General features: G+C 42.4%; 1 protein-coding gene across 1 annotated transcript in view; it reads left to right on the top strand.

Moving 5' to 3' along the window:
* LOC106086113 (irregular chiasm C-roughest protein) overlaps positions 1-16,250 on the top strand; it is a 1,171,308-nt gene that overhangs the window by 994,621 nt on the left and 160,437 nt on the right. Inside the window, exon 17 of the mRNA XM_059363383.1 lies at positions 6,271-6,526. Coding sequence (XP_059219366.1) covers positions 6,271-6,526 — 256 coding nt within the window. The remainder of the gene's footprint in view (positions 1-6,270; positions 6,527-16,250) is intronic.

Genomic DNA, 16,250 nt, shown 5'->3' with positions numbered 1-16,250 from the left:
AAAATACGGTCCAATGATTCCACCAGCGTACAAACCACACCAAACAGTGCATTTTTCGGGATGCATGGGCAGTTCTTGAACGGCTTCTGGTTGCTCTTCACTCCAAATGCGGCAATTTTGCTTATTTACGTAGCCATTCAACCAGAAATGAGCCTCATCGCTGAACAAAATTTGTCAAAATTTGAACACATTTCGAACCGAACACTGATTTTGGTAATAAAATTCAATGATTTGCAAGCGTTGCTCGTTAGTAAGTCTATTCATGATGAAATGTCAAAGCATACTGAGCATCTTTCTCTTTGACACCATGTCTGAAATCCCACGTGATCTGTCAAATACTAATGCATGAAAATCCTAACCTCAAAAAAATCACCCTTTACATACTATTTGAACACTTATCTGTCATGGAAATATAACTCCGTGTTGTTTGGATGATGTTTTGCATTGGAAGATCTGATATGATTTTCAGTATGAATTATGACTTCTTTGGAAACCCTTAACTACAAAAAACTTGCCGAAAAGAATTGATTTAAATCAATCTTAGAAAATATTTAAAAAATGTTTGCATGGATATCAAACCGTGCAATAAATATTTCTGCTGCATCACAAATTCTTTTGATTTGTCCATGGGTGTGTTTTATATTTTTTGTGGTGGTGTGGTCTTCTATGAATTTATGGACTCTATGCTGTGCTGAGGCCAGCATAACGAAGTGCTAGGATATCCTTTTCATTTGCAATATGTTGCCTTAGAATTCAACGTTTCTATTCGTTTTATTTGGTTGACTGCTGCCATCGTTGCTGCTGCTGCTGTTTCTCGTAAACATTTATAGTTTCGCACTTTATGGCGTGTGAACAAAAACGTTGGCAAAACCAAATGAAAATATTGCAGTAGCATAAAACTGCTACCAGTATTTATTTACGTGGCAAAACACAAGGATTCCTTGGGGATATTAAGCATCCACAAATGCCAGACACTCACGCCTTCGATGACTAGCTGGTGGATAGTGTCAGGGCAATCAACTGTTGAAATGCCATACCGCCATACCATAGGTGATGAGCTCTGAAATAAGATTTTTTTTTTTCAAACCCCTAGAACCAGTATGTTTTTAATTAAAATAAATAAAAACAAATAAAAGCGTGCTTACTTCGGCCGGGCCGAATCTTATATACCATCCACCATGGATCGCATTTGTCGAGCTCTTTTTCCGGTATCTCTTTTTAGGCAAACAAAGGATAAAAGAACTTTTTAGGCAAACAAAGGATAAAAGAGAGGAATTGCTGTGTTATGGTTAAATTCAGACCATAATTGAATTGAATATTGGAGACCATAGTAGAAGTCATTGTAGATGCCCAGACCCTTACAGTTTTGTCTCTTTAAACCATCCGTGTAACATGAACTACCTGAAATCTTTACCAGTATTCCGTCAATCGATGACCCTGCGGAAGGCAGCAGTGCCTCGCACTCCATCTTACCTACCGTCTCAGGTATTCAATCAGAAAATTCTTCCAATTTATTCGAGTTTTCTTTTTTCTCCTTGATTATGCCTCGAGGGTTTCATCTGCCTCCATCTTCAAACCTCTTACCCACCGTCTTAAGTCTCATAGCCATAGTGGCTGCCTCATACATAACCTGTATTCCTATGAGTCGGACATCTATAATAGTCTTCTGTGCCCTCTGAAGGAGGACAGTTGCGGCCATAGTTCAATTATGGATGATATGTATACGGAGGGTAGACTGAGGAGGATCTCCGACTACCTGTCATCGGTACCGACTGGAAAAAGGCATTCAGAATTCGTTTCTCTGGGAGGGGGAATGGATAGCGAATGCTGTGTTTGAGGAGTTTCAGCCAAATCTTGTAAGAGTTGCACCCTTTAGGGGCTGAAGAAGAGATCGGTTTATATGACAGTTGTATTAGGCTATAAACCGATTCAAGCCATATTCGACACGTATGTTGAAGGTCAAGAGAGAAGCCGTTGTACAAAATTTCTGCCAAATCGGATAATAATTGCGAAGTCAAGATCCCAGATCGGTTTATAAGGCAGCTATATCAAGTTATGGAACGATTTGAACCACAAATAGCACAGTTGTTGAAGGTCATGACAAAACACCTCATGCAAAATGTCAGCTAAATAGGAAAACAATTGCGCCCTCTAGTGGCTCAAGAAGTCAAGACCCCAGATCGGTTTGTATAGAAGGTTATGAACCGATTTGAACCATACTTAGCACAGTTTCTGGAAGTCATAACAAAACATGCCATACAGCCAAATCGGATAGGAATTGCTCCCTGTAGAAGGCTAAAGAAGTCAAGACCCCAGATCGGTTTGAATGGCAGCTATATCAGGTTATGGACCGATTTGAACCATACTTAACACAGCTGTTGAAAGTTATAACAAAACACCTCATGCCAAATTTCAGCCAAATCGGATAACAATTGCGTCCTCTATTGGCTCAAGAAGTCAAGACCCCAGATCGATTTATATAGCAGCTATATAAGGTTATGGACCGATTTCCACCATACTAAGTACGGTTGTTGGAAGTCATAACAAACCACGTCATGCTAAATTTCAGCCAAATCGGATAAGAATTGCGCATTCTAGTAGCTCAAGAAGTCAAGATCCAAGATCGGTTTATATGGCAGATATATCAAAACGTGGAACGATATGGCTCGTTTACAATCCCAACTGACCTACACTAATAAGGAATATTTTTGCAAAATTTAAAGCGGCTAGCTTTGCCGCTTCGAAAATTAGCGTGCTTTCGACAGACAAACGGACGGTCGGACGGACGGACGGACATGGCTATATCGACTTAAAGTGACATGACGATCAAGAATATATATACCCATGGTGGAGAGTATGAAAACGGGAAAATTGTTTTAATTACAGAGTCACATTTGATCAGTTGCATTAGAACAGCGGCAACAACTCTTATTTTAAGAAAATACGACTATGGTCATGTTAAGTCGTTGTATAACACTTACTAAAACTTTACCAATAAAAGCCAGTAAGGTAAGCTAAGTCGAGCAATGACGACTTTATAATACCCTACGCCTACACTGTAGGAGCCACCGTAGCTCAAAGGTTAGCATGTCCACCTTTGACGCTGAACGCCTGGGTTTGAACCCTGGCAAGAACATCAGAAAAATGTTCGGCGGTGGTTAGACCCTCCCAATGATGGTGACATTTGTGAGGTACTTTGCCATGTAAAAACTTCTTCCAAAAATATATCGCACTGCAGCACGCCGTTCGGACTTCGCTATAAAAAAGGAGGTCCCTTATCAATAAACTTAAACTTGAATCGGACAGCACTCATTGATATGTGAGAAATTTGATCCTTTTCCATAATGGAATGTTCAGGGGCTAATAAGCATATGCCTACACTATAAGAGCCACTGTAGCTCAGAGGTTAGCATTAGATAATGAGAATGTGTATGGATTTGGATACCACAAAAATATTTCGGTTCAAGGAAAATGGATGCCAAGTGTATTGTGGCTGCCCATCAGAGTTGCGCTTTTTGGGCTATTTCTATCCAATTTGGTCGGATGAATTGAAAAGTTATAGGATTTAGTCGGATAGACAGTCCATGTTGATTTTGGTAGATTTTGAACGCAATCGTAATACAGAATGAATGCATGAATTACAATTGAAACTGCCATATTTTAAACGATTCTTCTTTCAAGAAAGCCACGATCAATAAATGTCCATATTTGATTTAAAACAAACCCCTTGCATTGGGAATTATAACCTGATGTTAAGTACGTGGATCGAATCAAATTCAATTTCTTCGTCAAAGTAGCAATTCTCTTAAAAGATATCTACTCCTTACATATGCACCCGATTTCCACTTAAGGTAGCGTGCCTATCTTTTTTTAACCCCCTCCATAGGATGGGGGTATTCAATGTTGCCATTCTATTTGTAACTCCTCGAAAATATTCCTTATGACATTTTAAGTCTCATGCAGTCCTTCCTTCTGTTTGTCGAAAGCGCATTGAGTTTCAAAGATATGAAGATAATCGCTCGAAGTTTTGCATAAAAACCGCTGACAATTTCTTTTAATGTTATCGCCAGGATTCTAAGCCAGGCGTTCAGCGTCACAAACATAGTGACCTCTAGAGTGGCCTCCATGTTTTCATGTAGCTTCCATATATACACTGATAAAACAAAGTCGGTACTATTCAATGCCAATCGGTGCAAAAGGCTTTACATCCCCTATACCATTTGGTATTCTTATACCCTCCACCATATACTAATATCGTCATTCTGTTTGTAACACCTCGAAATATGCGTCTGAAACCCCATAAAGTATATATGACACTCTTAATAGTCATGTCATTTTAAGTCGATCTAGCCATGTGTGTCCGTCCGTCCCGTCTGTCTGTCCAAAGCACGCTAACTTTCGAAGGAGTAAAGCTAGCCGCTTGAAATTTTGCTCAAATACTTTTTATTAGTGTGGGTCGGTTGGGATTGTAAATGGGCCAAATCGGTCCATGTTTTGATATAGATGCCATATAAACCATATAATTTATATGCCATATAAATACTTTTTGTAGGTCGGTTGGGATTGCAAATGGGCTATATCGGTTCACGTTAAGATATAGCTGCCATATAAACCGATCTGGGATCATGACTTCTTGAGCCTCTAGAGGGCACAATTCTTGTCCGATTTGCCTGAAATTTTTTATGAGGTGTTTTATTATGACTTCCAACAACTGCGCTGAGTATGATTTAAATCGGTCCATATCCTGATATAGCTGCCATATAAACCGATCTGGGGTCTTGACTTCTTGAGAGTCTAGAGTATGCAATTCCTATCTGATTTGGCTGAAATTTTGCACGACTTGTTTTGTTATGACTGCCAACAACCGTATTAAGAATAGTTCAAATCGGTCCATAACCTGAAACCCCATAAAGTATAGCTGCCACATAAACGGATCTGGGGTCTTGACTTCTTGAGCCACTAGAAGGCGCAATTATTATCCGATTTAGCTGAAATTTTACAAGATGTGTTTTGTTATAACTTTCAATAACTGCGATAACTATGGCGCAGTTCGGTACATAACCTGATAGAGCTGCCATATAAACCGATCTGGTATCTTTACTTCTTAAGCCACTAGAAGACACAATTCTTATCCGATTTGGCTGAAATTTTGCATGAGGTATTTCATTATGACTTCCAACAACTGTGCTGGGTATATTGTAGTTGAAATCGGTCCATAACCTGATATAGCTCCAATAGCATAACAGTTCTTATTCAATATTTTTTGTTTGCTTAAAAAGAGATACCGCGCATAGAACTCGACAAATGCGATCCATTGTGGAGGGTATATAAGATTCGGTCCGGCCGAACTTAGCACGCTCTTGCTTGTTCGATATTCGACGAGTGTTTCCTTATTATACCCTACCTAGTTTGTAACACCCAAAAGGAAAAGAGATAGACCCATTGATAAGTGTACCGATCGTCTCAGAATCACTTAGATTCAGCTATGTGCGTCTGTCTGTCTGTCCGTCTGTCTGTCCGTCTGTCCATGTGAATTTGTGTACAAACTACAGGTCGCAATTCTAATCCGATCGTCTTCAAATTTGGTATGGGCATATTTTTCGGCCTAGACATGATGCCTATTGAAATTGGAAACAATCGGTTCAGATTTGGATATAGCTCCCATATGTTTGTCCGATTTGCAGTAACACTGCAATAAAATTATCATTTGTTAACCGATTTTTTCGAAATTTCGCAGGAAGAATTTTCTCTTTTCTTCTCGACATTATAGATGACTTTTACAGAAATCGGTTCAGATTTAGATATGGGTGTCATATATGTATCTCGCCTCATTTTCACTTCTAGGGCCTCTGCAAGAGCATTTGTTGACCAATCTTGACAAAATTTTGCACAACGCTTTCCTCGACGGTACTCGTCGAGGAAATTTTGGGTAATTTGCAATAATGTTGTCATTTGTGAGCCATATTTATTACAGTTTGAATATATTTGCTCGAAATGTGATACTTCGTACATATAGGATAGGTGTAGTCTATTATAAAGTCGGCACCGCCCGACTTTTGCCTTTCCTTACTGGTTCCATTGTAACAATGTGCACTTCGATTTGTTACATGCAAGGAAGACTGATATGTTAAGTGCTGTTGTAAACCTTGCGGGAAGATATAAAACACAAAAAAAATGTTTCTCTCAATGCAAACCTTTCAATATAAATTGCATTTAATTATTCTGATTTAATTGTTGGCTTTTGTTTCTTTCGCTCTCTTCCAATTATAGTGAAAAGGCTGATTTAAAGTCACGTTCGGACAGCACTAGTGGTGGACCACAAGGCGATTCCATTTATACCACCCCAGCTGGATTCCATCATCAGCAACAACAACAACAGCAGCAGCAACAGCAACAACAACAACAAAACCAATCGCAACAACAGTTGCAACAGCATCATCAACAATTGGCAGCAGCCGCAGCTGCGGCCATGGCTGCCAATAATCATCATCACGGATTGGGCCAAGGATCACCCGAAGCAATGAAGGTACGAATGGCTGCAATGATATTACAGCCCCCCACTAGGGTCTAGCAGGCAATAAATAAGCCAGGCAATAATATTAACAACAACAACATTAATAATAATAATGATGATAATGAACAGAACAACGACAATGACGATGACGATAACGATAACGACAATGAAGACCAAGACGAAGACAGACCTTGCCATAGTGAGAATGGTGAAAATCCAAGCAATGGTGAGCTCTACGAAATGGCTGGAGATAATTCCAGCCGCAACAGGACAATGACTGAGACAATGAACTCCAATACAGATACAAGTGCATCGAAGACCAATACATTGACTATGGGCGATACATCATCGCTGAGTAACACTATTAACAATAACAATGCCATGTCGTACGTAAATCAAAATACTCCCACACCAACTACGGCAACAGCAACAACAACAACAGACTTGACAACAACGACAACATTGACAGATTTGAATTTATTGACCGGAAAAACGGAAACGGATACAGCGGCTACATTGCCGGATGTGAATACACAATTTATTATATATACCTCTACAGCGACAGCCACATCCACTATAAATAACACAAACACTACATCGCCGATTACCACAATAGCTACAGCTACAGCTACCACCACGGTGGGGTGTACCAGTGGCGCCAACAAGCAGGTGCCCCACCCAGGTAGCAATCACAAGAACAGCATACCAATTGGCGATAATCAATTGGCGGATATTAATGGCAAAATGCCATTACAGCCAAAACCAAAACAAATAAATAGCAGCATTAACAGTGATTTAACAAAAGTAGTTAGCCTAGATGATAATCTTAAGGATAAGTATAGTAATAAGCCTAGCTCTAAGGATGTAAAAATAAGCAACAATTTGGAAACAGACCTCAACTCTAGGTTGGAAGAGCAGAAAACTGTTACAGAAACACAAAATCCCCTGGCATTCACCGGGAATCTGCTAGATTTGGGTGATACCCACTCGCAGCTACTGGTAGCTGGCCCTCAGCAGTTGCATCATTTGGACTCTGAGCTGAAAATGCTTTTGCAAAAGCTGCCCATTAATAATCCCTTCTACCGTTTCCACAAACAATCGGCCTCCTTCAGGGACACCACCAACACAGCCCAGAGTTTGGCAGCCGAAATGGCCAACTCCACTACCACCACCACCACTAATAGCAGCACAACAAATAAAACGTCCTTTATGTGTTTAGCCTATAGCATAAGAAAATTCAAGTCTGATACGGATTTATGTAAAACCAATGTAAATGTGAAATTTATCAATAACAATATTGTAGTTGTAGCCAACCATAGCAGTAACCATAATCATGATAATAGTAATAGCAGTGTAAGTGGTAAACCCAAATATGGCAAGGGACAAACGAAATCCTCCTCCTCCAAGTTGAGGCATAAATTGAATCAAAATTTAGAATTTAAGTTCAGCCCACAAGTGCAGCAGGAGGCCCAGTATGCCATGGAGGGCCAAGATGGCAGCTTCAAACCCAACGATTTTAATAACAGCACTGTAATCACCAATCCCTTTTCCATCTTCCATGACGACGAGACTCAATTGACTCTGACGGTGGATAAGCGGCTTCGTTGTGCCTCCTCGGCCAGCCGTCGCGTTGGCAAAAAGCCAATGCCTGTGTCAGCTGCAACAGCAGCGGTGGTACAAAATTCCCTGGCTACCACAACAGCGGCTCCTGCCAGGCCCTACATGAGTCATTCCCAGCTGGCGGGTAACAGTTATCATCATTTGTATGGAGTGCCCATAAAACGCTTTGAGAGACAGGATTTTCCTGCAGGACATGACATGGATTCTCGCAAAATGAAAAAATCCAAAATGGCCTCCTCCTCCTCGTCTTCGAGTGTCTTCAAGCAGATCTCCCTAAGGAAGACGGTGGCACGTCCCAACTCAGCTTCCATAACGAACATCAATCAATCGACCACCATTCTGCCAGCAAATGCTCCACCAGCAGGACCCCATTTGAAGAAATTGAAAATTTCCTATCCCGATCGCACCCACTCCATGGCCAATTCGGTGACTTCATCCTCCTCCTCCAGCAACACGGTGGCAGTCAATCACAAGAACACCTACTTCTCCAAGCTACAAGCCAAAACCCGCCAAGGCCTGCAAAAACTTAAGGAGAAGTGTCGCCAGTTGAATGGCTCCTCTTCACTGCCCTCCTCGCACCAACAGCAGCAGCAAATGAATCGCAATACCTCTTTGAATTTCAAGACCATGGCCAAGGTGGAGAGCTTCCGTTTCATTAGTGACAAGGATCACATACGAAGCTATGAATCCAAATGTCTGGCTGCCTATCAACAGGATGCGGCTTCCAATGGCAGCCGGCAGAACCCAGGAACCCTCTATAAATCCTACAAGTCAGAGTTGGATCTATCGAAAAATCTCAATTATCTGGAACATTATCTGCAGCAAAACTTCGACAATAAAACCACAGCCCAATCAGTGGGTCGTTCGCAAGGGCAAAAAATTCGCAGAGCTTTTCACCAAATGCCTCCCTCCTCCTCGTCGTCCAATGCATCGAGCTCCAATGGCAAATACCAACATCAGCGAACCCAGTCGATTGGCGAAAGTCCCAAGAAATTGAACCACAAAAACAATTATGAGAATGTAATGCCAACTCAATCGAATGGCGCTTTAAAGCAAACGGAGTCGTTTAGCAGCTCCGATTATGCTTCGGTGTTCAGTGCCAATTGTGGGGCTGGTGGCACTGCTGAAGAGTCGTTGGCCATAAAACATCTTAAGACTGATAATGGGGCAAACAAAAATGGTCTTTCGACTCTGGAAGTGGTGGAGGATAACCTCACGGCCAACAGCACTCAACAGCTGCGCTACGAACATCCGAAAATGTCTGAATATCTGTTTGAGAAAAAATCGCCCAAGGTACCCAAGAGTAAGATGGGTCATTTAATCTCCAAAGATATACTGGCCCTCGAACTCAATGCCGAAGAGCGTGAGCCTCTGGAGGAGGAAGACCATGAGGCTCTGGACGATGACGATGAGCTGTCGTACAATGAACAATTGCTAAGGATATGCAATAACAAGGAGCAATTGTTGTATGACTCGGAATTCTCCTCCCACCTCGAGGACGATTTAGATCGCAATAATGTGCGCATACTGATTAACAACTCCGAAGGTTTCGATGATGATTGGTATTTGAGTCGCTCAGAAACGGATAACATATCGGAAGTGGCCTTCTATCAATCGCTCAACGATCAATTGCAGCAGGAAATGGAGGAGCCGCTCAATACAAACTATGATCCCTTTGATTATAGCAAATCTTTGCAAACCTCCTATGAAGCTGCTCCCTTAGGCTATGACAAAGATCCTTATGCTTATCTGCATACAGATGCGGAAAATATGGAGAATGAAGATCATCATCAGCTGCTAACAAATCACGGCCAAAGAGATAGAATTTATGCCCCCAATCGCAACCTAAGACTTAAACATCCTAACACAAATCGCAGCCCTTTAAGCTATGATCCTTATGAGGCAAATCTGGGTGATTTGGAGGCAGCTAAACCCTATTATGGTGCTGCCGCGGAGAGCAGCCATAATGGCTATGGTGTGAGCAATGCCTATAAGCCATATCAGAATAAGACTTCCCTCTCCAATTCCTCCTCGTCCACCTCGTCCATACACCAGCAACAGCAGCAGTTGTACCATCACAAGTATTCAGGCTCTGCCTATCATAAGACTCCATCGCCCTCATCGTATGCCAGTAATCCCACCTACAATATTGCCAGCACAGCCACCAACTCGCATACAGGACACATACGGCGTCCCTCGAACACCTCCAATACTTCCTCCTCGGACAATTTTGATAATTTTATACATTCACGTTCGGGCAAGCTAACACCCTCGGTGGCTGCTGCCACCAACAACAGCACCTCGGCCACCAACAAACGTTCTTCCTACTATGCCCAGAGGTCACCCAGTGGTATGGTCATGGCCCATAGCCCTCTGGCAGCCACCACTCCACCCATGAACATTTTAAATTTCTATGGCACTGCCGCGGCAACAACGGTCAACAGTGGTGTTGCCCCACTGCATACGCCCGACAGTGGTGGCAGCATGCCCTGCTATAGTGTGCCCCATAAAATGAACTCCTCATCATCCTCGTCAAATCACTCATCGAAACTGTCAAATTCTTCATCGAATTCTACCACCTCATCATCGCATGCTGCCAATGTCCATTTATTGGCCAACTCTTCTCTGCTGGCAAGTGGTTCTGGCAGTGGCCCGGCTACACCAGCAGCTCCACCAAATGGCCCACAATCATCGACATCGTTGTTATCTTCCTCCTCCGCCGCCGCCGCCGCCGCCGCCGCCATTGCCGCAACTAATGCCACAATGTCACAAATGAATTTATCTAAATTATATAATAACCCCATAACAGGAGTTAACAACTTGGCCAACATTGGCTCAATAGCAGCAGTCAATGCAGCATCTGCTGCCAATGGCATTGCTGTGCCCTCCGCAGCCACGTCTACAACAGCAGCAGCAGCAGCGCATTTATCCTCATCATATCCTTACGAGAAACGTGATAAATTTATATTAGAATATGAATGTTAGCAATTTATATTTGATGTTAAATTTGAAAAATATTTCAGCAACGCATCTTTGCCGTCTCATTATTATGCCTTGCGTGTTATTGTTTTATTCTTTTGCTGAAATTGCTTAAGGGGCATTATTTCTTGCCAAAAACAACAAAAAACCGAAACAAAAATAAAACGCCAACAAAAAATAATAATTCGACATACACGCTACTTGTGAAAAGGGGGAGATTTTGGGTTGGATATGTCATTGGTGACATGGTAATAAAAATTTCCTGGTTTTAGCCCGGGTCAAGTAAACCGTTATCGTTTATTTTGATAATTTACTTTATTCGGCTATGACAGAACATTTGTCCCACTAGCCGAACGGCGAATAGCGTTCCAAGCGCCTCGATCTTCTGCGCTCATTCTAAAATGTCGGACACCAAGTTTCGAGGTGTCTCCCACAACTTGATCCTTACATCAGGCTTTTGGTCTTTCCGGTTTCCTTGCACCACCAAGTGTTTGCCTTCAAAACACTTTTTTTGCTGGAGCTTCTTCATCCATTCTGACAACATGACCTAGCCAAAGCAGCCGTTGTGTTTTGATGCGTGCAACTATGCTATCGTTGTCATACAGCTCATACAGCTCACCTATATTCTCCATTAACGCAAATTGGTCCATATTTTTTACGAAGAATCTTTCTCTCAAATACTCCAAGTACTGCCTCATCTGCTTTCACAAGTACCCATGCTTCAGAACCATATAACAGCACGGGTAGTATCAGTGTCTTGTATAGTGTAATCTTCGTCTGTCGAGAGGTGGCCTTGTTTCTTAACTGGTAACTTATTCCAAAGTAGCATCTGTTTGCCAGTATTATTCTCCGCTTAATCTCAAAACTGGTGCAATTTGTTTCGGTTACGACGGTGCCAGAGTAGATAAAGTTACTGACTATCTCAAAGTTGTGGTTCCCAACTTTCTCCATTTTCTTTATCTGCTCGGTTGTGCAAGGCTTTTTGGGAGTTGAAACCATCCATTTCGTCTTATCTCCATTTACTGCCAGACCCATTTTCACTGACTCTCTTTCGATTCATTCAAAGGCTGCAGATACTACTTCCGGTGGACGACCTATGATGTCGATGTCCTCGGTATAGACGAGTAGCATGTGTTCTCTTGTGATTAGTGTACCATATCTATTCACATCTGCATCTCGAATAATCTTCTCTTGCAGGATATTAAAGGCCTACCTGCTTTTCTGAAACCTCGTTTGGTATTAAATAGTTCGGAGAGATGCTTTTCTATTCTTATTGAGGAACGCGTATCAGCAAGTGTCATCCTGCAATGTCTGATTAATTTTGCAGGGATACCAAACTCAGACATGATTTCGAATACCTTAAAGGAGCATCGTAAAGGGGTATCGTAAAGGGGTATCGTAAAGGGGTATCGTAAAGGGGGGATGTAAAGGGGTATTACATAGTTCAGCGGGTAACCCGTCGGCTCCTGCTGTCTTCTTGTTTATTAGTCGGGTCACTGCTACCATATCTATTCACATCTGCATCTCGTATAATCTTCTCCAGCATGATATTTAAGAGATCACACGACAGGCTGTCTCCTTGTCTGAAACTTCGTTTGGTATTAAATGGTTCCGAGAGATTCTTTTCTATTCTTATTGAGCAACACGTATCAGCAATTGTCATTCTACATAGTCTTATTAACTTGGCAGGGATACCAAACCCAGACATGATGTGAAAAACCTTTGAACGTAAAGGGGTAGCGAAAACGGCCTTGTAGTCAACAAAGATATGGTAAATGTTGATTTGTCCTTCTCGGGTCTTTTCCAGGATTTGGCACATTGTGAATATCTAGTCTTGGGTGGACTTACCAGATCTAAAGCCGCATTGATAGGGCCCAATTATCTCATTGACTTCAGGTTTCAATCTTTCACACAGTACGCTCGAGAGTATCTTGTATGCGATGGGGAGGAGACTTATTCCACTGTAGTAGGCACATTGCGTCTTGTCTCCTTTCTTGTGTACGGGACATAGTGTACTGAGGTTCCAATCATCGAGTATGCGTTCTATTAGGCAGATTGCGCAGATAAGCTGTTGCCTTATCAGCGTGTCGTCTCCGGTCTTAAATAGTTCAGCGGGTAACCCGTCGGCTCCTGCTGCCTTGTTGTTCTTTAATCGGGTCACTGCTACCTGGACCTCATTCTGACTAAGAGGTAAAGATTCTATACATTCATTCTGCGGTACCCTCTTCGCCGCCATCTTCAGACACTAGCAGTTGGGTAAAATGTTCTTTCCATATCCTCAGCATGTTATCTGTGTCAGTTATCAGAATTCCTTCTTTGTCTCTGCAGGAGGATGTGTCTGCGCCAAAGCCATGGGTTTGATGTTTAAGTCTTTGGTAGAATTTCTGGACTTCATTCTGACTTCTGTACATCTCACACGACACGACTTTCCATTTCCTTTTTCTTACTGTGGAATAGACGTTTCTCCTCTCTCCTTTTCTCCCGATACCTCTCCTTCATCTGACGCGTTGCTCTTGATTCCAGGGTTGCTCTATATGCCGCACTCTTGGCTTCAGTAGCATCTCGACACTCTTGGTCGTACCATGGATTTCTTGGCGGAGGCTTCCGTTACCCAAGTACGGATTTCGAGGCATTTTTCATTGAGTGGGCAATAGTTTACCACTGCGCCATTGTTTCATCGAAAGAATGAGTGCTTTCATCAAGCAGATGTGCCAGTCGAATGGATTATGCCGGTGCCAACTGTTGTGTTTGCAGCTTTTCAAACACAGTGTCAGATCGTAATTTTCTCGCCATGTTCAAACGGGTGCGAACCTTTGCTGCAACGAGGTAATGATCCGAAGATATATTCGCTCCACGGATCGATCGTACATCTAACACGCTGGATGAATGCCTTCCACCTATCAAAACGTCATCAATTTGGTTTCTCGTGTTTCGACCGGGTGACAGCCATGGGGATTTGTGAATATTTTTATGTTGAAATCTGGTGCTACTAACTACCATGTTTTTTGCCGCGGCGAAATCTATCAACTTCAACCCATTACTGGACGTTATCTCGTGGAGGTAAAACTTTCCGACTGTTGGACCAATGATGTATTCCTTCCTCATTAAAATCTCTCTTCTCATTAAAATCTCCCAGAATGATTTGAATATCATGGGCAGGGCAGCGGTCGTAAACTCTCTCTAGGCGCTCACAGAAAATATTTCTGGTCTGCTCATCCTTGTCTTCCCTAGGGGCATGAACACAAATAAGGCTGATGTTGGAGAATTTGGCTTTTATTCGTTTATTTTGATGCTCTCTCAGAGAAATGAGAACCTAAAGTGAACCTCCTTCTGACTGCTAGTGCGGGACACACACAGAAGGTGTTCTATAGTCTCTTCTTCTTCGATGCCATCACAGCTTCTGCAAAAGTTGTTGCTGGCAACATTCAGTCTGTCAGCATATTTTCCGATTAGAGAGTGACCTGTCATGACGGATACAATGACTAAGACGTCTATTCTAGCCAATGACAGTATAGCAGTCGACCTCTTCAATTCTAAATTAGGCCACATAGTTTTGGAATGCTCACAGCCCTCTTTGTGACCATCTATCATTCGTTGTCCTTCCGGCTTGGTCCTGAAAACTTATCTTACATGTCGCTAAAAGCATACCTACAAATTCCAGTATCCCTGGAAAGTGTAGCGTAGTTCCTAGTCTCGCAAGTTCATCCGCTTTACAATTCCCTGCGACATCTCTGTGGCCCGGCACCCAAAACAGGTGAATTTTGTACTGTTCAGCCATCTCGTTGAAAGATCTGCTACAGTCGAAGGCGGTTTTCATGTTCGGAAATACGTTCTCCGGGGATTTAATGACTGCTTGGCTGTCTGAGAAGATATATATGCCAATCGTCGTAATGCCATTATATCTTAGCCATTCCACCACATCCTTAATTGCAAGGATCTCTGCTTGATACACACTGCAGTGGTCGGGTAACCTTTAAGATATGACCAGTTCTAAATCTTTAGAGTACACCCCAAAGCCCACCTGGCCATTTAGTTTGGAACCATGTGTTAGTCGCATGTCTGTTTAGATGGCTTTAGGTAAGGTTAGATTGAAAAGATGGTGCGGATATTAATCCGCCCCATGTCACTATGGACATACACCTAAGCCAGTAATCGGCTTGTTGTGCACTTTAAAAATTTACCTCAAAATAGAAATTTTATGTTAGGAATTCCATTCTACTTACAAAATCCTTAATTATTATCCATGCCACGTCCCTAAGTTGGTTGATGTCTGGTATTGTGTCCCCACCTAAGTACCGGAGTCTGTTAGAAGCAAAAGCCGGGCAATGACATAGGAAATGCTCCAACGTCTCATCATCTTCCCCACATGCCCTATAAATGCTATCTCTTGCCGCACCGATTTTGCATAAGTGAGCTCGTAGTCCTTTGTATCCCTTTATGATACCGAAAGCTATACTGACCTCCTTCTTTACTTCCTTTCAATAATAGCTTCATCCACTCACGATCCGGGTCACCCCATAGGATTTTCGCCCTTAGCTAGGACTGCGTCGACATGAAAGACTTTGGGTTAACCATATTTATTGACGACTGGCCTTCACCGCCAAATCGTCTGTCCTTTCATTTCCCCTTACTCCGTTACCACATTTATTGACGGCAGTCCTCTGGCCTTCACCGGCAACTCGTCTGCCCTTTTATTCCCCCTTACTCCGTTATGGCCCGGCACCCAAACGATGCGGATTTTGTCATCTTCTGAGAAGGCGTTAATCTCCTTCTTACATTTCAAAATTGTTCGTGATCTTACCGTCCTGGTTGTTATTGCCCATATGGCCATTTTACTCTCCGCAAAGATATTCACACTCGAATTCCCTGGGTTAGCACCACACCACCTCACACATTCCGTGATAGCCCGGATCTCCGCCTGCAATACCGTTTTTGGGGCCAGGCTGTCTTAAACAGAAATCAGTGCTTGGATTCTCAATGTAGACCCCTAGGCTCATTCTGTCCTATATCTTTGATCCATCGGTGTAACATGATCTTACAGTTGACAATACTAGGGTTCCGTCAGTCCACGACTGTGCCTAAAGCAGCAGTGCCTAGCACTCAATCTGAAGTGTCGTCTCAGGTATCCGATCGGAAA

Source organism: Stomoxys calcitrans, chromosome 2, assembly GCF_963082655.1.
Source record: "Stomoxys calcitrans chromosome 2, idStoCalc2.1, whole genome shotgun sequence".
NCBI classification, from domain to species: domain Eukaryota; kingdom Metazoa; phylum Arthropoda; class Insecta; order Diptera; family Muscidae; genus Stomoxys; species Stomoxys calcitrans.
The sequence above is the reverse complement of the archived record's forward strand: the minus strand, read 5'-3'. Positions and strand labels throughout refer to the sequence as shown.